General features: G+C 37.2%; 1 protein-coding gene across 1 annotated transcript in view; it reads left to right on the forward strand.

The window, feature by feature from the left end:
* JMY (junction mediating and regulatory protein, p53 cofactor) overlaps positions 1-23,666 on the forward strand; it is a 66,887-nt gene that overhangs the window by 37,221 nt on the left and 6,000 nt on the right. The window contains exons 4-10 of the mRNA XM_087815431.1: positions 4,908-5,077; positions 15,175-15,340; positions 15,502-15,689; positions 16,984-17,070; positions 18,026-18,121; positions 19,179-19,773; positions 20,676-20,986. Coding sequence (XP_087671557.1) covers positions 4,908-5,077; positions 15,175-15,340; positions 15,502-15,689; positions 16,984-17,070; positions 18,026-18,121; positions 19,179-19,773; positions 20,676-20,983 — 1,610 coding nt within the window. The 3' untranslated portion in view covers positions 20,984-20,986. The remainder of the gene's footprint in view (positions 1-4,907; positions 5,078-15,174; positions 15,341-15,501; positions 15,690-16,983; positions 17,071-18,025; positions 18,122-19,178; positions 19,774-20,675; positions 20,987-23,666) is intronic.

Raw genomic sequence — 23,666 nt, forward strand, 5'->3', positions numbered from 1 at the left:
CTTGCAGGCATCAAAAGGATGATACGGGAACTACTACAAACAACTCTTCGCATACAAATTTAACAGGCGAAATGGAACCATTCCCTGGAAATCACAATCTACCACAGTTCATACAAGATAATAAATAACCTGAATATTTTTATAACTATTAAAGATATTAGATTTGTAGTTTAAAACCTTTCAAAAAAGAATTCTCTGGGCCCAAATGGTTTCACTGGCAAATTTTACCAAGCATTTGAATAGTAATGCAACTCTACCCAATCTCTTCCAGAAAATAGAAGAGGAACATGTCCAATTTATATTAAATGGGACTAACAATACCCTAAACCCAAAACTACACAAAAAGAAGAAGAAAAACAGACCAGCATCCTGCATAGATAGATGCAAAAGTCCTCAACAAAATATTGGCAAATTCTAAAATACTAAAAAAAATACTTTTAAAAATTAACAATCATGGCCAAACGGGGCTTATCCTTCCTGATTTAGTATGCACATCAATCAATGTGATCTACCATGTTGAAGGTGTAAAGCAGTGGTTTTTAATGGGGTGATTTTGCCACACAAAAGGACACTTAGCAGTGTCCAGAGACATTTTTGGTTGTCACAACTACATAGGGTAATACTAGCATCTAGCAGGTAGAGGTCAGAGATTGTGTTAAACATTCTATGTGGAACAGGACAGCCCACCTAATGGCAGATAATTTTCTGGCTTATAATGTCAAAAGTGCTGAGGTTGAGAAATCCTAGTCTTAAAAAAAAGCATGATCGATACATCAGATGTTGAAAAAGCATTCGGCAAAATATAACATCATACGTGCTAAAAAACGCTTAGCAAACTAGGAATAGAAAGGAATTTCTCTAACTTAATAAAGGGCATCTACAAAAACCCTAAAGCCAGTATCTCAGTTAATGGTGAAAGATTGCATGTTTCCCCCTAAAATAGGTAAAAAGGCATGCTCACCACTGCTATTCAACCCAATATAGTAAATCTTAGCTAGTTGTAATAAGGCAAGAAAAAGAAATAAAAGGCATATAGTTTGGAAAGGAAGAAATAAAATTTTCCCCATTCACAGATGATAACATTGTTTATGTAGGAAATTGTATGTAATCTGTTTTTTAAAAACTGTTGGAACTAACAAGTCACTTTCTCAAGGTCACAGGAAATAAGGTCAACCACAGAAGTGAATTATATTTATCTATACAAGCAATGAACAATGGGAAATCCAAATTGTAAAAACAGTAACATTTATAATAACTCCTTCTAAAACAAAATATTTAGGTATAAATCTAACAAAATGTACAGGATTTGTATGCTGACAAATTACAAAACACTGATGAAAGAAATTATAGACCTAGGTAAGTGTTGTAGACATAACTGTGTTCTTGGATAGGACTACTCAACATAGTAATTATATCAGTTCATCCCAAAGTGATCTATAGATATAACACATGCCTATCAAAATACCAGCAGAGGGTTTTGTTGTTGTTGTAGATTTAAGCAGGCTGGTTCTAATTTATATGGAGGGACAAAGGAGCTGAAATAGCTTAAAACAGTTTTTTTGGGGTGGGGCACAAAACACATTGGAAGAATCACACTACCTGACTTTACAAATTACTGTAGAGCTGTGGCATGGTATTGTGAAAGGGATAATGGAAGAAAATAGAGAATACAGAAATAAACTCATAGTACTTGGTCATTTACTCTTTGTTAAAGCAAATCAATGGAAAACAACAAATGGTATTGGAACAATTGGCCATTCATATGCAGAAAAATGAACCTAGACCTAAGCCTCATACCTTATACAAAGATAAACTCAGAATGGACCTAAATGCAAAACATCCAGAAGAAAACAGAAGAGAAAAATTTTGTAACCTAGAGTTATCCAGAGTGTTATTAGCAATGACACTACAAATAAAAACTGTAACAGATATAAGTAATGATGAATATGAACCATGAAAAAATTTGATAAAATGAATTTCATCAAAGTTAAAAACTACTCTACCAGGTACTATTAAGAGAATGACAAGGCAAGAGAGTATTTAAGAGAAAATATTTGCAAATAACACATCTAACAAAGAACTTGTATCCAGAATACATAAAATACTCTTAAAACTCAATAAACAATTCAATGAATAGATGGGATAAGAAAATAAACAATCCAGTTAATAAATGGGAAAGGGACTTGGACAGTTCGCCAGAGAATAAAGATGGCAAATATAAGCACTTGAAAAGACGTTCAACATCATTTGTCCTTAGGGTAATGCAAATTAAAACCACAGTGAGATACTAATGCATGCTGATGAGACTTACTAAAATAAAGAATACTAACCAAACCCTGGCTGGTAGCTTAGTTGGTTAGAGTGTCATCATCTCCACCACCACCCCCCTTCCCGCCACCAAGGTTCCTGTTCCCATCCCTGGTCAGGGCACGTATAAGAATCAGCCAATGAATGCATAAATAAGTGGAACAACAAATCGATGTTTCTCTCTCTCTCCCTCCCGCCACTTCCCTCCCTCTCTCTCAAATCAATAAATTAAAAAAAATTTTTTTTTAATACTAAGGATACCAAGTGCAGGCAGGATACAGCGTAATAGGAGCCCTTCCTGTATTGCTGGTAAGAATTCAGAATTGTACAGTCTCTCTGGAAAATTATTTTGCAGTTTCTTATGAAATTAAAGATACCATATGACCCAGCATTCCCACCTCTGGGTATTCTCCCTAGAACAGAATGGTAGTTTTAAAAATAAAAAGTAAAAGAAGAACACACAATACATTATATAAATAATAGTTCCTTTGAATGTTTAAAGATGTCTTTCCTTACTAGTAAACTATTTTTATGAAAACTATGTGCTTGGTTTAGACTGCCTTCTAGATGCACACTTCTCTGTTATCAAAAAAGGTCTTTGCATTGAGATTTTTAAAAAAAATGTAACCGTTACAGAAAATATAGAATATTAGAGGGAAAAGAAACTCTACATCTGTAATCCTAAAAGCTTTTTGTCACCACTTTGCATCTGTTAATATTTTTTGGCTTATTACATAATTGCAATGATTCTGTATGTTTTCTCATGTTTAGTTCATAGGTTATTGGTTCTGGTTTTATACAATTTTGATTATTGCTCTTATTTTATAATTTGCTTCTCCAGTTTTATGCAGAACATTTTTGTAGGTGATGAGCATCATTCCAGGGTTTCATATGCTTCATCAAAGTCGCTGTAGGCTTCTTTGTATCTTTAAAGTTCTGGTGACTTTATCCCAGCAGGAAGCCTTTGAGCCCAGCCAGGAGAGAGATTTGGTTTGCTTGATCTTTTCTTTTCTGAGCACGTTTTCCTCCTCCCACGTAAGAGAAACAGAATGAAGATTTCTGTGTGGCTTTATGCTGTTGAGAGTAATAGCTCTCCTTAATGTCTGCAATCAGAAAGTGAATTCCAGAGGTAACCTCTTTTTAGAAGGAGTAAGATGTCCTTATGCAAAGCCAGGTGCAACCCAGTTCTGATATATTACCACTTAGCTTTTAAAAACATCTTAAATGGGCTTGTTTCTGACAAGTATACATGTGTTCAGAGCACTAAGGTTTTTTAAAAATAGATTCAACATGAAACCTTATAAACACCTTCAGAGCTTTTTTTACATATAATGGTCATCATAGAGTATTATTACAGGATTGTTACCCTGATAATGTAAATGGTTATCTTATCAAGAGTCTTATTTTTGCCAGCAGAAGGAGAGAAGAATCTGTTTTAGTGGTGTTTCAATACTGTTCTTAGGGGTATTCCAGTTATTCACAAATAATATTTCTCATTACCTTTCCTATTTCTGAGCTGTTGGGAATTAATTACAGGTAAAATGAATAGCAATTAGATGTAAGAATATGTTCCATCTAAAGATGTTGGAAGACAAAATATTGACTAGGTCTTGTGGTAGGTAACCACCTGAGGCTGAATTAGGACTGGGAGCTACTCCCCAGACATGGTCCTGAAGTGGGGAGCAAGAGACAATCCTATTTGTGAATATGTAGAATGTTTGACTATATCTGTGGTTACAAGTTCAGGTAAAAATGGTAGAGGTAGTAGACTAGCGGCTTAAGCAACTTGGGTACTAGTTTTAACTTTATGACTGTAGGTGTGTCACCTTGCTGTTGAGTTACTGAAACTCCTCAGTTATGCATATATAGAAGGTGTTGATAATGCATATGTTACCTATTCTATAGGATTTCTGGGCAGATAAATAGAGATAACATGGAAAAAGTACTTTGAAAATAATATAACCTCATATAAATGTGAACAACTGTGGTAGTTTTTACATGAGAGGAAAACAAAACAGACCATATATTCGATTAATGTTGCTCTGTGAAGTGGGAGAGACATTCGAATACCTATCATTCTCATTAATTATCATAAAAGCCTTCTGACTAGGTCCTAGATCTCCTTACTTTTTTCACTCTAGGGAATTGAGCCCAAGAACAGTTAAATTTCTTGCCAAAAGTTACGTCAATTATGGGTAAGTAGAATTGGGAATTTAACTCAAAGCTGTCTAATGCCAAACCTCCTGATATTTTTTTCCTACAGCACACTACTATATTGATCTTATGGTTGCATAAATATTCTAATACAATTTAAAAAGATGGGCAGAAATTTAAAATGGCAGAATCATTTGATATTCAAACAACATGAGTAGAAACCCAAAAATTGAGATTCAGAGTGAGATTATGAATTGAAAACATTACCTCCTACATTAGAATCTAAGATACTGTTGTATTATATTTTAGAGCCGTTATAAGTAATTTATCATCGGGGTAGGATTTGTGTGTTTATCTTTTGAGTATGTGGTTAGTGAAAGTTAAGCCTTTCAAATTCTTTAGTATCAAGTTTTATGTCTTAATGTCTTTTTAAAAATTATTAATAGCTGTGTACGATCGAATGAGAGCTGATCAGAAGAAATTTGGTAAAGCATCTTGGGCAGCAGCTGCTGAACGGATGGAAAAACTCCAGTATGCAGTTTCTAAGGAGACTCTGCAGATGATGAGAGCTAAAGAGATCTGTTTGGAACAGAGGAAACATGCACTAAAAGAAGAGGTAACAAAAACTTGGAAAAATATAAAATTTTTAAAAAATAAAGATTTGATTTTTATTTTTGTACAGACTGACGTTTTTCTGACTCTACAGGCAACTATTATTTTTGCACTGACTTCATGAGATGATAACACTCATGATGGGGCCTATGATTTGAGTTGCCACTAATAGAAGAGTTAGACACACATGGTATTTTCACAGCATCACAGTGTGAATGTAGGCAGCAACACATTAAGACAAAAAGGAGGTCGATGTCAGAATTTCTTTAAAATTTTTATACTATAACGTTCAAAGCTTTTTGACAATTATTAAGAAAGTTTCACTGCCTAGAGAAATTTAGCAAAAATCCTAAGGCAGTAACATTTTGTTAGACTTGATTGTATTCTGCTCACACTACTACCTTTGGAACTTCCATTTTATTCCTTCTGGAACACAACAGGTAATAGAGGTCCAGTTTTCTTGACTGTGCTTCATTAGCACCTCTTCATGGATACAGAAAAGAAAGAGAGTCATAGAAATCCTTGAAAAGGGTTGCTGATATATATGTATATATATATATATATATATATATATATTTATTTAAAACATATCTAAAATGATCTTTTAAAAATCAACCACTTTTTTTCGTTGCCATCCTGCTCGTCAGTGGTTTTAGTGTTCCTCATAGGGCCCAGTACAGCACTGAATATACTGTTGATGCCCAAGTTGTGCTTGAAAATATTGCAGCCATTAAATATATACTAAATGTGTATCTTCTAGGCCATTAGTTTTGAAATACTATTTTATGTGTTATTATTAAACTGGGCCAGAACAGATTGCTTTTTATAAAAGGGTGCTTAAGTATCTACACTGGCATTTGCTGAGATTTTTTTAAGTATTGGAAGAAGCAAGTGTTAGGGTCTAGGAATACAATATTTTTGAAAATAAGGAAAGTATGTAGTTTTAATAGTGAATGAAGATTAAAACTAATGTTAGGGCCCTAGCCGGTTTCGCTCAGTGGTTAGAGCTCTGGCCTTTGGACTGAAGCGTCCTGGGTTTGATTCCAGGCAAGAGCATGTACCTTGGTTGCAGGCTTGATTCCCGGCCTGTCGGGGTGTATGCAGGAGTCAGCCTATTGATGTGTGTCTCTCACATCAATGTTCTCACCCTCTGAAAAGCAATGGTGAAAATATCTTTGGCTGAGGATTAAAAATAAATAAATAAAAACTAGTGTTAGGGATGAATCTGAGTGTTCAAGATGGCAGGTAGTAAGACTCAATGGTTTAGGCACAGCTATTCAGATTGTGCCTTATAGCCAGAGTTAAAATGCAAAATATTTCAAAGATGAAAAGCAGTCAGATTATTAAATGAATTTTGGGTTGTTTTCCCTTTTCATTTATCCATTTTCTACCTTATTGAGATAACAATGTATTATACATTATTAAGTCACTTTGGGGGGGGGGGAATCAGTTTTTTTGAGCCAATATGCCATACATGAAATATTTCTAAAACCAAACTCCTTTATTTCCCCATAGCGGGTCTTCTTTAAATCTCTCCTTTCTGTTAAGGGCCCATGGTTCTTCAAGATGCTCTAGGCTCAAAAACCTTAGGGTCACCCTTAACTTTTCCCTTTCCTTTGCCTCCTTTTTCGGCCTTTTAGAATTCTACCCAATTCAAATATCCCTGCTCAGTTTCTTTATTCAACAAATATTTGTTTAGTGTTTTTAATGTTTTTGCTAGGAATTATAATGGGTGATGGGGATAAGTACATGGTTAATGAATGCCCCCTCCTTTAAACAATAAAAAAGTACAATCATGGTGTTTTGAGTTGTTATAATATGGTGGAGCAAGACATAGGTGATGTGAAAATGAGCTGTGAGATAGTCCCAAAGGTCATAGATGAAGAGAACTGCATGTTCCAAAAATCCCAGTAGGGGCAGGAAGAATCAGCCTAGTTATCTGAAGGAGTAGTGAGAAGAGCAGGTTAGAAAAGTAAGCCAAGTTTAGGGGTGGCCTTCTGTGCCCTGCCAGGAATTTGAATTTTACCCTAAAAACAGTATAGAGCCATTGTAAGATTTAATCAAAGAATGACATGATCAGATTTGTTTTTATGAAATATTCTGGGCAATTATAGAGAATTGATTGGAAGGCCATTCTTAAATCCTTAGCCCATTTTTTTTACACTGGAAACTGTTTTCAAATTTTGTTTCACTGCTGATGGTTGAAAGCAAAGCATTTCTTGTAAATGAGTATAAATACATGGAATTTGGACCCTTAATTCAGTAATGAAAAAGGTTTGAGTTAAAGGCAATAGGGAATTGAGAACTTATATTATGTTTTGGCAACCTGAAATTGCTGCTTTTAAAGCTACTTAGGATTGTAGGGTGTTTCTTGGCAGTTAAGAACTGAGTGAGGGTCAGATCCAGGTTGCACATGCCTGGGCTCCTCCTGAATGTACGTGAGCTTGTGCCTTTGTAGATAGTACTGCAGTCATCTTGCATAGGCTCATAAAGGAGGCAAGAAGTGTGGATTTTTGTTGGGCAGAGGAGAATGAGCTGGGTGAGGCGACTGAATTTATACTAGTTATTTTAAGAGAGCAATTATATTCAAAAGGATTAAATAAGAATAAAATTATTTGATTCTTCATTAGATTTGTAGTACTTTGTAGCCCAAAATGATTTTTAAACCATATTTTGAGACATAATTCACATACCATACAATTTTCCCATTTAAAGTGTACAATTCAGTGGTTTTTAGTATATTAACGGAATTGTGCAACTATTCACAGTCAACTGTAGAACATTTTCGTAACCCCCCCAAAATTAACCTGTGTCTATTAGTAGTCATTCATCTCCCCTTCAATCCTACCCCAGCCCTAGGCAACAACTAATCTACTTAATCTACTTTAAGTTCTAAAACTTTCAAAACTTAAAATTCCAGCACTTTATTGCCTGTGAGGTAGAGTATTACTCTTGGTCTTCATCACATTGACTAGCTTTATTGTTCTAACCAGGCTGACATTGTGTTGTACTGAGAACGTAGGGTGCCTGTAGGAGCTGCTGAGGGTAAGATCTCTGACTGCTTGCTATTGCAGGAACATTGTTCTTACTGGAATTGGTCTAGGGTGGTAGAGGAAGGGCGAGGCTGAAATGGGCCCTGACAATCTGAGGTGATGATTATCTGTGGGGTCATTTTCCCTGGGGCCATCCTGTTACCTTAATAGTATGTTTTATAATGTTCTGTATCATGTTCAAATTCTTCAGAAGTTATGGTAAAACTGTCAGTTCGTCATTCTTGCCAGGTTTATGATTGTTGTGTGTATATAATATATGCATTGTGCTTTTTATATGCATCTGTGATGATGTACTATACCAGTTTTATTGGCATTAATTTAAGGTGACCACATTACTCATGAGAAGGAGAACAAATGTCAGTTATTAAGCCCATCCCAAACAGATGCTTTGCCAGGGAAGACCTTATAATGCAGTGCTACCCTGTGATTTAAGTTATGGGGAGACTTTTGTTCTTTTAAAAAATGTTGCTTATGTTGTATTTCCTTAGGTTATTTTAAAGACAAAAGACTTAATAGAAATTAAGAAAATATTTATTAATATTTGCCATGAGTATAATGCTAAACTTGAAACAAAATTTCTAAATTAGAGCTGAAATACTAAATGTCACCCAGGCAAGCAGAATTCTGTTTGAATTTTAAATTTTCTTTAACTACACTAACTGGTACTTAGGAATAAGTATGATGCCGTTTAGTTAACCTTTTTAACTGTTTCTGAGTCTTGATTGTAGCCATTCTTACCCTTTTTAGGTTGCAGACTACTTGTCCTTTTAATAATTTGAAAGCTAGATCTGTAAAATAGATCCAGAAACAGAAGCATGGAACCAGATTGAGGAATCTCAGAGGGAGGTGGGGGTGGGTGGATGGGTAGGGAGAGATTAATCAAAGAAATTCTATGCATAAATGCATAACCCATGGACAGAGACAATAGTGTGGGAAAGGCCTGGGGGTGAGGCAGATGTGGGGTGGAGGGGATCAATGGGGGAAAAAAAGAGGGGATGTCTGTAATACTTTCAACAATAAAGATAGATTTTAAAAATAAATACAAAAAAGGCAATATGAAGCTATAAAAAAATAATAATTTGAAAGCCAGGAACCCTGTACTCAGAGAAATACACATATGCACAGTTTTGCACACAAATATAGTAGGTTCCCAGAACATCTATACCTGAGCCTCTCAACCAGATTGTCCACTGGTGGTGAAATTTTTCCATAAAAAAACTCTTGAAAATATCAAAGCCTTTTTGGCCTGATATTTTTGAAAGGGTGAGGTTAATTAGTTGTGACTACCTTATTCCACTCTTTCAGTAGTATACTCCCCATCAATCGAGATTTAAAAACAATAGCAATCTAACTATCCAAATACATCTTTACTTTCAGGTATCTATTATTTACAGATCACATCAGATACATTTTAAACCACTGGACAAGATTAAATTACATATAATCACACAGGGTTAGGAGTACGATGTAATTTAGAAGTATTATTAAAATAAGAGTTATTAATTAAATATGGGATTTTCTTTACAGTTAGTAATTAAAATACATACTAAGATTAAGGTGCCATCACGAAACAAATCATAGAAAATATATCTCAGTTCACTTGTGGACTGTTATCTTCTGTTAACCATGTTTTGTGGTTAATAGGGAATTAACTAGAAAATGCTTTGGATTCCAGTCCTTAAGGTTGAAAGTTCTAAAAATATATCAATGTGCTTTCTTTTTTTGGCAGAGGATTTTAGCTATTCCCATTTATTTTTTAAAAGCAGATTCTTTGAGGTCATCTCTGTGAATATACAGAAACTTCCAGAATATTGAGCTGATGGTATATACCAATCCTGAGGCTAGTTCCTTCTACTTCATTATTTTGTCTTTCTCCTAAAAGCATATGGCTAAATTATGATTAAGGTTATAGCCCTTTATGTCAGTTTATTTAAGGCATCAAGTATTAAGCAGTTAGCCTGGCCGGCATGGCTCAGGGGTTGAGCATTGACCTATGACCCAGGAGATCAAGGTTCGATTCCCAGTCAGGGCACATGCCCAGGTTTCGGGCTCCATCCCCAGCAGGGGGAGTGCAGGAGGCAGCCAATCTGACTCTCATCATTGATGTTTTTCTCTCTCTCTCTCTCTCTCTCTCCCTCTCTCTTCCTCTCTCTGAAATCAATAAAATGTATATATATTTTAAAAAGTATTGAGCGTTTATAGTATACTGTAGTAGGCATGAGCTTATGATGTAGACAGCTATTCAGCAGAACTTCCTTCGGTGATGGAAATGCTCTATGTCTGCATTCTGCGGTAATATTAGCTACTAGGCATGTATTGAGCTCCTGAAATGTGACTTATGTGACAGAGGAACAGAAATTTTTTATTTTATTTAAATAGCCACACTGGGTGAATTGCTTAACACCTCTATAAAATAGAAGTAATACATACCTTTTAGAAGAGTTATGAGTCACTTAGCAAAGTGCCTGGCATAGAGGAAGAACTCAACTATACATATTAGGTATTGTTCTCACCTTTATTAGGTATTGTGCAAGCAGCATGGAAGGGAATACGGGCCGGCGGGGGGGATTCCCATGCTTAAGATGTTTAATTGCATTTTGTATGGGCCTTTCCAAAAAGTTTCAACTTCAAGGAACATAGGTGGGGAAGCTGGGGTGCTCGTTGAGGCAGAAATGCTGGTTTTGTGTTTTTAATTTATCAATAAGCAGAGTCTGTTTCATATCTGCACACTAGACATTTCAAAGCTTTTAAGTAAAAAAAGCTAGGTTCTACTCTAAAAACTGTAATATTAATTATTCTATTTTAGTCATCTAAGGTATATTTTGATAGTGGTTACAAAAAAAAGTAAACATAAAAGTTTTAAATGTTTTACGCCCTGTCCTTAATGCTTTATGTATATTATCTCAGTTCTCAAACATAACCCTTTATAAGCCCATAAGCCATTATCTGAAACCTCCGAGACCAGATATGTTTCAGAATTCTTAGTTTTCCAGATTTTAGAAAGCCAATTTAGGGCATGTAACTACCACACAAGTGTTAGTGTTCCAGTAACAAAACCTAGACATTTACATTAAATGGATAAATGGGGACTCGCATCAAGTCAGATCATATTTTCCTATAAATGGATTGTGAGATTACATTTTGACATCAAAGAAATTATGGCTATTTTCAATTTTAAAAGATTTCTGAAATGTGACATTTTAGATAATTCTGTCAGCTTGTATGTATTTTACGTATTTGTGCAGCTGTTATTAGTGGAACCCCAGGTTTGTCTGGTTCTAAGTCTCATTCTTTCCTTCTCCACATAAAAGGGCTGGTCTTGGTGAGCGCTTGCCGAGCTTGCCTTTAATGTTACTCTCTTATGCCGGGCATGATTTTTATGACTACTCTCTGAACCCTTGCTTCATTTCTTGTTTACTGCCATACTCTCTGTAATTTACACAGTTGTAGGTACTCAGTATTTGTTGGCTACTATATTGGCTCAACCCATAGATACTTTGAAAGCTCTGTTTTTCACAACACCTCACAAGCCATGGGGTTTTCTAGCACAGTAGGGTGAAAGGCAGGACGGGCATCATTTGTTGTATAAGTTGCTTTCTGTTTGTTTTTATGATATAGTACAGTCATTAAAATAGGTATACGTGAAAACTATAACATTGTGCATGGGGGGAGTGATTATCTGTGGGGTCAGTAGTGTATGATGTTTTATGTGGATATATGGACGTTGACTAGTACTTCATGTACTTCATTTTCTTGCTAGATTTACTGCAAAAACATTTTTCTTTGCTGGCGCTCCCTACTTTTGTGTAGTGGAAAGACCATCCTTGTAGGAATTGGGAGAATTGGGCCTATTTCTAGTTCCAGTGTTGCTGGTACTATGTGTTACATTGGGAAGTCACAGCTTGGTTTGGGGTCGTAATATCCAGGTTTCAGAAGTTTATTTAAAAGGGTGAAAGTTGAGCTGAGTAAACCTTCAAGGCAGCAGAGTTTTCACGGGCACTGATTGTCTTTTTTTTTTTGAGCCCTTATCCTACTCTTTAGGCTTCTTGTCCTGGCAAGCACTGTCTCCGAGTATAACAAAGATGTCCCATCTGTGGCACCTTCCTTCTCTGCATGGCTCCATTGCTCAGAATTAGTGCTCCTTGCACTCTGAATTCCCATTCCATTAGTTTTGTGGCTGTCAGCTGAGTTAGGCACCAGGAAAGTATCAGTTGGAAATTTCTGATGTTATAGGGAAGAGATTTGGAGCAATGTAATGTAGCCTTCAAATACCTCTCCATGCCTTCCACTGAGGATTTCCCCTCCCTACTGAAGTTTAGATAAACCTCAGAGCACAGCTTTGCCCTCCCAAGATTTCCCTGGCTTGTCTTTACTTCCCTTCTCCTTGGCTTCTCCCATGGAAGTCCTCTGTACAACCCTTTAACTTTTCCTGAGGCCTACCTCTGTCCTGTTGTTCGTTCACTCAGAGGTTGGTATTTAACAGATTTCTTGTCTGTGCCTCTGTCTCTGATGAGGTTTTGTCCTTTTGAACCCAGCCATGGTAAATACACCTCTGGACTCCCTTGCTCTGCATAGAATCCACTAAGCCAGAAAACGGGATAAGGTCCATTATTGTAAGAGAATACCCCCTTCCTTTCTCAGTTTGATATTTGATATTCACTGTATTCTGGTATCACTATGCATCTCAAATGTTTTTAAGGTACATGGGCCCCGGGCAGGGATCAGAGTATTGCTCTACTTGCAGATGAGGCAGCTGACAGTGTAAAGGTATGTCAGTAGGAGACTTTGAACTTCCTTAGCCAGGGTACTGGACAGGAGAGTGGTAGCTAGCACAGTGTCATGAACACAGCTGATAAATGGTCACTTCTAGTGGGTGAGGACTGGAGGTAATAAAGATGGAACTAACAGACTGAACTGAACCTGAGCAGTATCACTGGAGAACTGGTCATAGATGAAGGTTTTTGGACTGATTCACACTAAGGTTTTACTGATTATAATTCCCCACTTAGAGAATAAAGCCTTCTGACCCTACATATTTTACCTGTTTGTTTGCTGTTCTCACAGTGAGTTTGGGTGCAGATAACAGGAGGGTGCAACCTGGGGCTGTGATCTCCAGAACTGGACAAGAGGCCTAAGATAGTGTAGAAAGAGATGTTTATAATTTAAAGTGAGATTGGGAGTCTCAGGAAAGAAATCACTCTTAGATTCCTCTTTTATGACTTAGGACAGAAGCAGCAGGATTTCATTTTATCAGCATTCCCCTCCATGAGATTCTGTAATTAAACCCATTTGGGGTTGGTTCTGTATTTATTGTTTGTTACTCATAACATTTACTAATGCAGCAGGATCACTGACTTACAACTTTGATAACATTAAATATTTATCTATAAAATGTTTATAACATTAAATAGCACTGTATTTAATTCATCTGGTTTATTTTTTAATGTATGCTGTTTCACATTTAGACTACAGCCTAACTGTTGCTTTGCAGTTCACAACTTTTATTAACATTTTATTAAAATTTTTCATTAGGTAGAACTGTATGGATATCTGGGATGTAAAGGAAGGCTGGAATCTTGTTTAAAAATACTCTTTTTATGTGCTAATGTGTTTCACCAACCTCACCAGCCAGAAGGGGTTATTTTGTAGCAATGAGAATTCCGTCTTTGCTGCCATGGCTGTCCCAGGACTACCAGTCAACTATGTTCCTGGTATTCTGGAAGCCCAGGTGAACTCCCAGGAGTTCCTCTCTGTTCTTCCCCCACTTCCTCTGTTAGTCACTCCTTGGCATGCCCCTGGTTCCCAGGGCCTCCTCACCAATGCTGCTTGTTCCAGCAAACTGATACCTGTGCCAAGAGTCTCCTGGAACTTCTGAGCATGAATCTTTAAGCTGCCAAAGACATGGTGCCATGTTCTTAGAAGAAATGTTTTTGGAAGAATGCTTACTCTCTCACCCCAGAAATCTGTGCTTGTGCTTCCATCTTGCAGACCTATTAAAAGTTTCTTCTTGCACCTATCTTTTTCCAAAGAGCCAAATAGGAATATATGAAACCATTGTTTGATTTATACTTTTCCTCGTGGAGATTTTCTTCTGATGCCTGGCAGAATGAATATCTTCCCTTCTCACTTTAGGACTAAAAGCAAGCCAGACAAACAAATCTCATGCAAGACAACCCACAGCTTCATGAGACATAGGCAGAAATTTCTGAGTCCCACCTTAGGTTCACTGTAGGACCCTGGGTGGGTTTACTTAGATACTAACGTGATCATCATCAGTAGATTGTAAGGATTGCCATGAAGGCAGCTGTCATGCTGCTCCGGCTCACGTCCATTCACCTGCTCTCCAGTCAGCAGATCCTAGAAGCCAGCCGGGCTATGGCCTTGGAGCAGAGCCGAGCCCTGGATGTGTGGTGTTGACCAGACTTTTACCCCTCTGTTGTAACTATCCGAGTGTGGCTTAACCTTACTCATATATCTCCTATGAAAAGGATAACTGCGTAACTAGCAACCACTTTCCAGAGTGAAAAGGGACACCATTAATATTTATGTCAGGGCATTTAGAATAATGCATTATCCTAAATATGGATGAGCTGTAACATAAACTTTAAAAACCTTATTTTTTACTGTGTTTGCCTAGTTATTTCTAAAACCATATGTTTTATTTACTACTGTTTTTATATCTTTTAAAAATCTTCATTCTTGCCCAGCCGGGCGTGGCTAAGTGGTTGAGCGTCGACCTAGGATCCAGGCGATCGGGGTTCGATTCCCGGTCAGGGCACATGCCTGGGTTGTGGGCTCGATCAATGACTCTCTCATCATTGATGTTTCTATCTCTCTCTCTCTCCCTCTCCTTTCCTCTCTCTCGGAAATCAATAAAGATATGTTTTTTAAAAAATCTTCATTCTTGCCTACCAGCTTCTTTCTTAGAACAGCTGCTTTATGGATTTATCCTGTCTGATTAGTTTTCATTTCTAATTATAACTTACAACATGATTTATTTTCTTATTCCTGCCAACTAGAAATGTTCTTATTTTTATTTTCAATGCAGATGCAGAGTTTGCAGGGTGGTTCAGAAGCCATAGCCCGATTGGATCAGTTAGAAGCTGATTATTATGACCTGCAACTTCAGTTGTATGAAGTACAATTTGAAATCTTGAAGTGTGAAGAGTTGCTATTGACAGCACAGCTAGAAAGCATCAAAAGACTGATATCGGGTATGGTGTACATTTAACCACATAAGTCTGCAAAAGATTGAATACTTTACAAGAGAGAGTGGCTTTGCCTGAGGTTACAGAGCCAGTAAGTGGATGAGAGCCCTGTTCTGCCTCTGCAGGCATGCTCTTAACCATTACTTTTTGTTGCTGTTCTGTAACAGAAAAGAGAGATGAAGTGGTGTACTATGACACTTATGAAAGCATGGAGGCCATGCTGGAGAAGGAAGAGATGGCAGCCTCGGTGCATTTACAGAGAGAAGAGCTGCAGAAACTCCAGCAGAAAGCACGCCAGCTGGAAGCAAGACGTGGACGGGTTTCAGCCAAGAAAGCCTACCTCAGAAATAAAAAGGTATAGTAGGTTACGGACTTACCAAATGTATCCTTAATCTTAAATTTTGTATTTATTCATTGATCCATAACTAGTCCTTGATCCATAACTAAAAACTCTAACCTAGTCTGTCACTGATACTTGCATGTCTTTTAAAATGACGTAAGTTATGGGGTGCTGCTTCAGAATCCTGCTGGAGTTCCTTGGTGTAATATATGATATATGTACTTATCACCTTTTTAGTAGCAGAAAAAAATTTAGTTTCAAAACACATCTGACCTCTGATCTGGATAAGACATTGTGGACCTGTATTCGCTTTTATGGGGCAAGTAGGATTCTGTCTTATGTCTTTGTGACGCGGAAGCCTGAGTCGTCATATACTCTATCATGTCACTGTATCACACTGCCTTTGTCTTCCCTGGAAGGCTGCCCTGGACAGGTTCATCTCATGATCAGTACTTTTTAGGCAAGAGACTTAAGCCAGTGTGGGTGAAGAATAAACAGTTGCTTTAAAAAATAGTTTACTGGCTTAAAAAGTCACTCCTTAAGATGCCTTTCTCTGGTTAGAAGAGTAATCTTTTGGTATAGCTTTGAGAGTGTTGGAAACTAATGTAAACCCTTTTATGTGGAGGACTCTTTCAGAAGGACTCAGGGAAAATGAAGACACAGTGTGGTGGCACTAAAACATTGCCAGCTGATAGTGCGTTATTTTGTAAAGAAGCCCATATCCCATTTTATTACTATGTTTTATTTTCATGTGATTAGAAAAAGCATACCTACATTTTCTTTATAATTCCGACTTTCTAGTTTTTAAGGTCTCTTTTAGTTCTGAAGTCTGGCCAGAAGTTTCAGATTTCATGATATAGTTTAAACCAGTCCTGGCAAAATCATGTTCTTTAACTCATCAGAGAGAGCTTAAGAGTTTAGGCCAAGAGTTATATATCCTTTTTGCCTAGACAGTTTAAAGAGTACAATAAAACTTAGAATATTCTGGCCACAGACTTCAGAGCTGAAAGAGACCTTTGAGATTACATAAGGATGTCCGCTTCTTCCACCCTACCTTGCTTCATCCCTTCCCTTCAGGGAAATCAGGAATGCTAGAGAAGTGTAATAGTTTGATAATAGTTTAAGATCCTGATGATTTGGCTTATGCTGCTTCAGTATCACAAGTAAGAAACTTGAGGTGGTTTACTTGGTATTTTGCTATGTTAGGTATATGGTAAGATTAAAATTTGACTTATCAGGTAAACCCTGGTATGGTGTTTAGAATCTTTTAAACTCTACTTATATTAAAACACATTTTATGTATTTATAGGAAATTTGTATTGCAAAACACAATGAAAAATTCCAACAGCGCCTTCAGAGTGAAGAGGACTTTAGAACCCATCACACAGTCCAACTAGTAAGTTTGTGTTCATGGAGACTTAGAATAGGACTTTGGCTTTTAGCCCTGGCCAGTGGGCTCAATGGTTAGAGCGTCAGCCTGCACACCGAAGTGTTGTGGGTTCGATTCCTGCCCCTGGTCAGGGCGTGTTTGGTAGGCAGTCAGTCGATGTGTCTCTCTCACATCGATGTTTATCAGAATCTCTTGGGAGGTAGATTGTTTAAAATGTAGATCCCTAGATTTTAGCCTTATTGTTTCAAATAAGTAAGACTAAGGAAGTTTAATATTTGATAGTAAGCTCTAAGACAAAATAGTTTAAAATGTAAAATTACTTATTAACTTTTGTTTTAAGCTCAGAGACAAACTGGGTAAGGGAAGGAAATGGTGGTCAGGAAACAAGTCAATTCTTCCCAGGAAAAATGCATTCTTGTTTTATGTAACCATACTCATAACTTGAGTTTCACTTCAAGAGAGTACACATGGAATGCTTTTAAGCTGTTGTTTATGGAAATTGATCAGAACCTTTTCAAATATTTTGCTCATGATGGCTTTTTTTTAATACCACCTACTTCCTCTGTGCTCTGATATGTGCCCTGGCCAATCATTGTCTGTTCTTGTTCTTTTAAGGTCCACTATTTGAGTTAGCAGAATTATACATATTTCATACTAAAATTGTTTAATCCAGAGCCACAAAGATGAAACATTTTTTAGTTCAGAGATTTTATTCTATTTTACAGAGTAAACATCTTTAATTGGAAGTAAATGCAAAAAATAAAACAATATTTTTGTCATTGGGAATTATAAAATGGTAATTTCTATTAAAAACTGATGGTGCTACATGCCATAAAACATTTTGTTTAATGTGTAGTTCTTTGGAGTTACCCAGCTTACATACTGGGAGAACTCTCTTTTCCTATTAACAATAAAAAGAAGTGGGAAGCATCGTAATTGAATTATATTAATTTTTTACCAGAAGAGAGAAAAATTACACGATGAAGAAGAAAGAAAAAGTGCTTGGGTTAGCCAAGAAAGACAGCGAACGCTGGATAGACTTCGAACTTTTAAACAGGTAATAAAAGTATGGTCATTGTATTGTTTTTCATTGCTACATACACACTGCTATTATAAGATTTCTTTGTATGAGAAAAACTTGGTTTTCCCTTTGTTGTTTAGAAAATAATTCATGTTTTGATTGCATGGCTACCTTCCCTCCAGTTGTTTCCAGAATTAATATTCTTGTGACCCTTGTCTACCACTTGAGTGTAGTAGAAGAGGAATGGCCAAGGCCTCTGGGAAGCCTGGATTCCTCTTTGAGTTTTATAAAATTAATTAGTTTATAGCCGACTCTCCATTTCAAGCATTAACTTGTTATTGATTCCACATATATCAACCTATGGTAATAATCTATGGAAATGACCTGAAGAATTAAAGGGCGGATCAACATACACCAGAAATCCTTCATCAGTTGTCTTACCAGGCTAACCCATGACTCTAGACACTGATACCACAGGAGCTAAGTATGTCCTTTGAACTGTGCTTAAGCTGAATGGTTTTAGTTCAAGTGTTCAGGAGCCTTCCTTCGGCTCTCTTTGGCGAGGGATCATCTTACAGGCAAAGGAAACTTTTGATAAAATCCTCTTAGTATTACAGTGAAAAGGGGTAAACCTTGAGTTAAGTAAATGCATTAATGCTATTTAAGTACATGTAAGAAACTAATAATCCTTAGCCTTCTGCATATATATATATGTGTGTGTCTGTTTGACACCATTTATATTGTATAATTTACATTGCTGCTATTATTTTTTTCATATAAATTCATAACTTTCTTCAGTAAAGACCTTTTTAAAATCATGTGGTAATTTTGAATAGTTGCCTAAGTCAATAAGAGGATACAAGGCCTTGATAAAGGATTTGATGATAAGCAGATGATAGAATTTGGTGATGACTGTTTGAAAGGTATCACACTTTGGTATCTGGTTTTCTGTATAACTATCACCAAAATTTCCCTGAAAATTCCAAAGATTTCCAAAATAACATCTTTCATTTGAGGGAGAAAATTGATAGCCATTAGTTCATAATTTGTTTTAATATAATCTAACCAGTTACAATAACGTCTGATTTTTTAGAGGTACCCTGGCCAAGTTATACTTAAATCAACCAGATTGCGACTGGCTCATGCAAGGAGGAGGAGTGCCACCAGTCCTGTGCCCTGTGAGGATCAGTGTGACTCTGTACCAGGAGCACTGCAGGTAGAGAAACGTGAAGAGGTGCAGGAAGGAAGTGGCAAGCTTGGGTCATCACAGATGGCAGAAGCCCAGAGCTTCGCACAACTTGAAGATACTTCATCAGTACAACTTGAAGCCACTTCATTACCTCTTGGTGTTACCTCGGAACTGCCTCCCACTGTTTCTCTTTCACTTTTGAATAATGTTGACCTTGAACCAGGTTCTGTTACCACTGATCCGCTCCCACCACCTGTTCCTCCAACACCCCCTCCCCCACCACCACCACCTCCCCCACCCCCGCCCCCACCACCTCTGCCTGTTGCTAAGGACAACATCCCAGAGACACTGGAGAAGGGTCTGCCTAGAGTGGAGGGCAATGAGAAGAGGATCCCTAAGTCTGCGAGCGCCCCTTCAGCACAACTCTTTGATAGTAGCCAGCTGGTCAGTGCCAGGAAGAAGCTCAAAAAGACTGCTGAAGGTTTGCAGAGAAGGAGAGGTAAGTGAAAGAGGTATTTTTGTGTTCAGCTGTTGAATAAAGTGAGGCATAATCAAAGGACTTTTTATTTCATAGGACCTTACAAAGCTTACTACATTATTTTATTTTTGGACATTATTTGATAGCAAACAGGTTTTCAAGGTCACAGGGCAGAATTCTCACCAGCTCACCTTGACAAATGTGGACAGATGCAGCAATGTGTACCTTCTTTAGCCATTGGGCATGTTTTTAAAAATAGATCTTCTGAAGTGATACTTGATCTATTTGGTAATGCATGGTAGGTGTCTCCTTTTGTGTAAGAAAGTGATTTTTAAACCTGGGAAATGCAAGAAAGGTATTCACATCAGAAAGCTTAAGTCCTCTGGTCAGAACTGTCACACTAGGATGACATTGGCAGGACAATGTAACATTTGGTCACATGTTTATTGAGGACCTTGGTATACTCTTTGTACAAAGAGGCAAAGAATAGGGAGTATATTTTTACCATAATCCAAGTAGAGTTTCATGTGTAAAACAACTAAATGAAAAGTATAATCACTATAATGAACCAAAATGTAATTTTTTAAAATTAAATATGTAACCCAGTCCCTGTCTGAATTCAGGTTGAGCTGGTGCATGATACTACTAAAGACCATCTCCCAGCTCCCAAACCTGTCCCCTTCTCTCACATGGGAAATGATAGGAGTACCAATAATACCTGACATGGATTGAGTCTTGGGATTTCTTTTTAATAAGCATAATTAGAATGCCCTGTGTTTGGTAACCTTCTGTTCGCATGCATGGTTCATTTGTGGACGGTGTTTCCAGTGTCATGGGCTAGCAAGTCCTAAAGCGTAGAGGTCATACTCTACATGGTTGACTCTGTGTGACCCCAACTAACTGTTCTCTCTCCTTTTCTAAAGTGAGCTCACCCATGGATGAGGTGCTAGCTTCCTTGAAACGGGGTAGTTTTCATCTGAAAAAGGTGGAACAGCGAACTCTGCCCCCTTTTCCTGATGAAGATGATAGTAATAATATCTTGGCACAAATAAGGAAGGGGGTAAAATTGAAGAAGGTACAGAAGGAAGTTTTGAGAGAATCCTTCACGCTTCTGCCTGACACAGACCCTCTCACACGGAGCATCCATGAAGCTCTTAGGAGAATCAAAGAAGCATCCCCCGAGTCAGAGGACGAAGAGGAGGCTTTACCTGGCACGGAATGGGAAAACTAACAAGTAAATGCTCTAACTTCCTTCAGTAGCCTTTGTAACAGCTTGTATCTTGGATGATGAGGTCTGTAATATTTTATTGAGTCTGAGGCTTATTATTTATTGTACAGGCCAGTTGTAGTTGGGTCATAAATTTGTAAACTTCAGGTTTTACTTCTGTAGTTTCTAGAAACTTAATAGAAAAGTACTTTTCAAAGATACTGCTATGTAAATGCTGTGTTTTATATCCAGCTCATTAAAAATTCTGCAGCACAGCTATATCCCAAGTAAAGAGGAGAGTCTTACCTAATATTGGGACAATCTTATCCGAGCTTTCAAAAACAAAAGACCTTTTCTAACTGAAATGTTTTGATTACAAACTTATGCATACTGAATTTTGATGTCTTATTAGCTGCCCACAAAGGCATTTTTGAGTATTAGTCTAGAACAGTAATTATATTATCTGATTATTGGCTTTTTAAGCCTTTAAAACTGAGGTTTATCGTTTTAAGGCTTATTATAGTTACTATATTGTTTAGTGAAAATTGCACTTAACATAATAAATATAAAAATGACACATATACATACCTTATTGAGTACCCCTGTGGGTATTGTATATACATTTGGCATTCTCCTAAGGTACTAGAGTGTTATACTCTGGTACATTTTAATAAGTTAATTATAATGTGGCAAAATTATAATTATGCTAAATATATAGAGCATCAGTAAAGATAATATATACTATAAATTAAGTAGTATACACCTTCACAACATTCACCAAAAGGAGGAAGACTTTTAGTCCTAGAGGAAGTAAGGAAAGGAATAATAAACTTATTTATTAGCACAGCTATTCTTAAACTTGCTTGATTATAACAATTACCTGGAAAGCTTATTAAAAGCACAGATTCCTAGCTTTCACTCCCCAGGATACTGACCAAGTAGTTCCAATGTATGTGCAGGAATACATCTGGATTTTGAAGACTTAATACAAAACGAACTATCATTAGTTTTTATATTGATTATGTGTTCAAAGATACTATTTTGGTTACCACATATTACTAAAAGCCCTTTTACCTGTTTGTTTTGGGCATGAGTCCATCAGGAAATGTTCCTCTTCTACACTCCCAATCCCACCTCTTCCCAGCAGCATCTGCACATACCAGTAATTTAACAAAATGGGTGAAAAAAATCACATTTCTCTTGATAAGTGGTTGTGTGTTACCTTTAATGCACTTGAGCCAACATTCCAGAGTACCACAGTCCTGCCATGGGTCTTGGGCTTTTGGTATTCTTTTTTTCCAAGGGCCTTACTTATAGAGGTCCTAATTAACAGTCACTCTGTATGACTTACTGTTTATGGGCCCCAAAATAATTTCAAACCATTGTGCTGCTTGTACATATATGTACACTATGCTTTGTAGAGGGATGGAATACATCAGTGTGTCTACTTGGTGTGTGAATGTGTCTAGAGACCCGAGTGTGTCTGATGGGATCCTTTTGACACCGGATATTTGGAGATCGTCTCCCGCAATAGAGTGCTTGCTACCTATTGCTGTGCCTATCTCCTGCTTAGAGCTTCTCAGTGAGCTGCTAAGCCTCTGCCTGAAACTACCATCTTAGTGCTGGTTGGTTAATCCCACAGCTGGGCCTTCACATAAATGAGTGTGTTCAGGCCTTTTATTACAGTTAGTCAGGGTGGATGGCCTACCAGCAGTTGCTCAGGCCAACCCGTCCCTGTTTGTCGTCTTCCATCCCACCAGATCCTGCCCATAGACATAGACACTGCAGTAGTATTTCCTATATTCAGGTATCTTTTGGCTGCTATTTTGGCCTTATATCAGATATCCATGATAAATACCACTTTGAAAATTGCCTAAAACTTCTTTCTTTGATTTTTTTTATGGCTGGTGTATGTAGTATAATGTTGAGAGAAACAGTGAAATACTTCCAGAAAATGTATGAGCTCAGATATCTGCAAAGCCAGTTTTAAGACTGTGCATCCTATACGAGAAGCAGTCCGTGGGCTGCTGTACCCCGCTGACTGAGCAGGCACTGATAAGGAGCTGTGTTCGCTGCCGCTGTGGTCTTGGGAATCTTTTTTAAAGGCTTTAGATACTTCCTACAGGTAGCTAAAAAGGCTGTAATTTGTATTTCCTATTACTAATTGGCTTCATTCTTAGAGATTTTAAATCAGCAATGTAGTTACATACTTCTTTGAAGAGCTAATTTCTCAAAACTTCATGAAGTAAAAAGCAAGGTCCCCTGTTCCACCTCATCCTCCTCTGAAAACTCTTCCCAGGGCCAGCTGTAGGTAAGAGTGTCCTTGAAGGGCATTTCTAAATATAAGGAAATACATATAGTTATATGAACTTTATTCAGTTTCTGATTTGTTTCTTGTGGGGTCCTTCTTAAACTTATGAAGTAACTATAATGACACTGTCCAATAGAAATACAGTGTGAGCCACAGATATGATCTTAAAAAATTCTTATAGTCATACTTAAAAAAGGTAAAAAGGAATGGGTGAAGTTGAGTTTACTGATACTTTATTTTATATGCTATATCCAGAATAGCGTCTTTCAAACATGTTTTCAATATCAAAAATGTACAACGTAATTTACATTTTTTTGTACTGGGTCTTCAAAATCCACTGTGTAGTTTATACTTACTATTATAAACTATGGCATAGCATATCTCAATTTGGATGCT

This window comes from Miniopterus natalensis, chromosome 3, assembly GCF_054644295.1.
Source record: "Miniopterus natalensis isolate mMinNat1 chromosome 3, mMinNat1.hap1, whole genome shotgun sequence".
NCBI lineage: Eukaryota > Metazoa > Chordata > Mammalia > Chiroptera > Miniopteridae > Miniopterus > Miniopterus natalensis.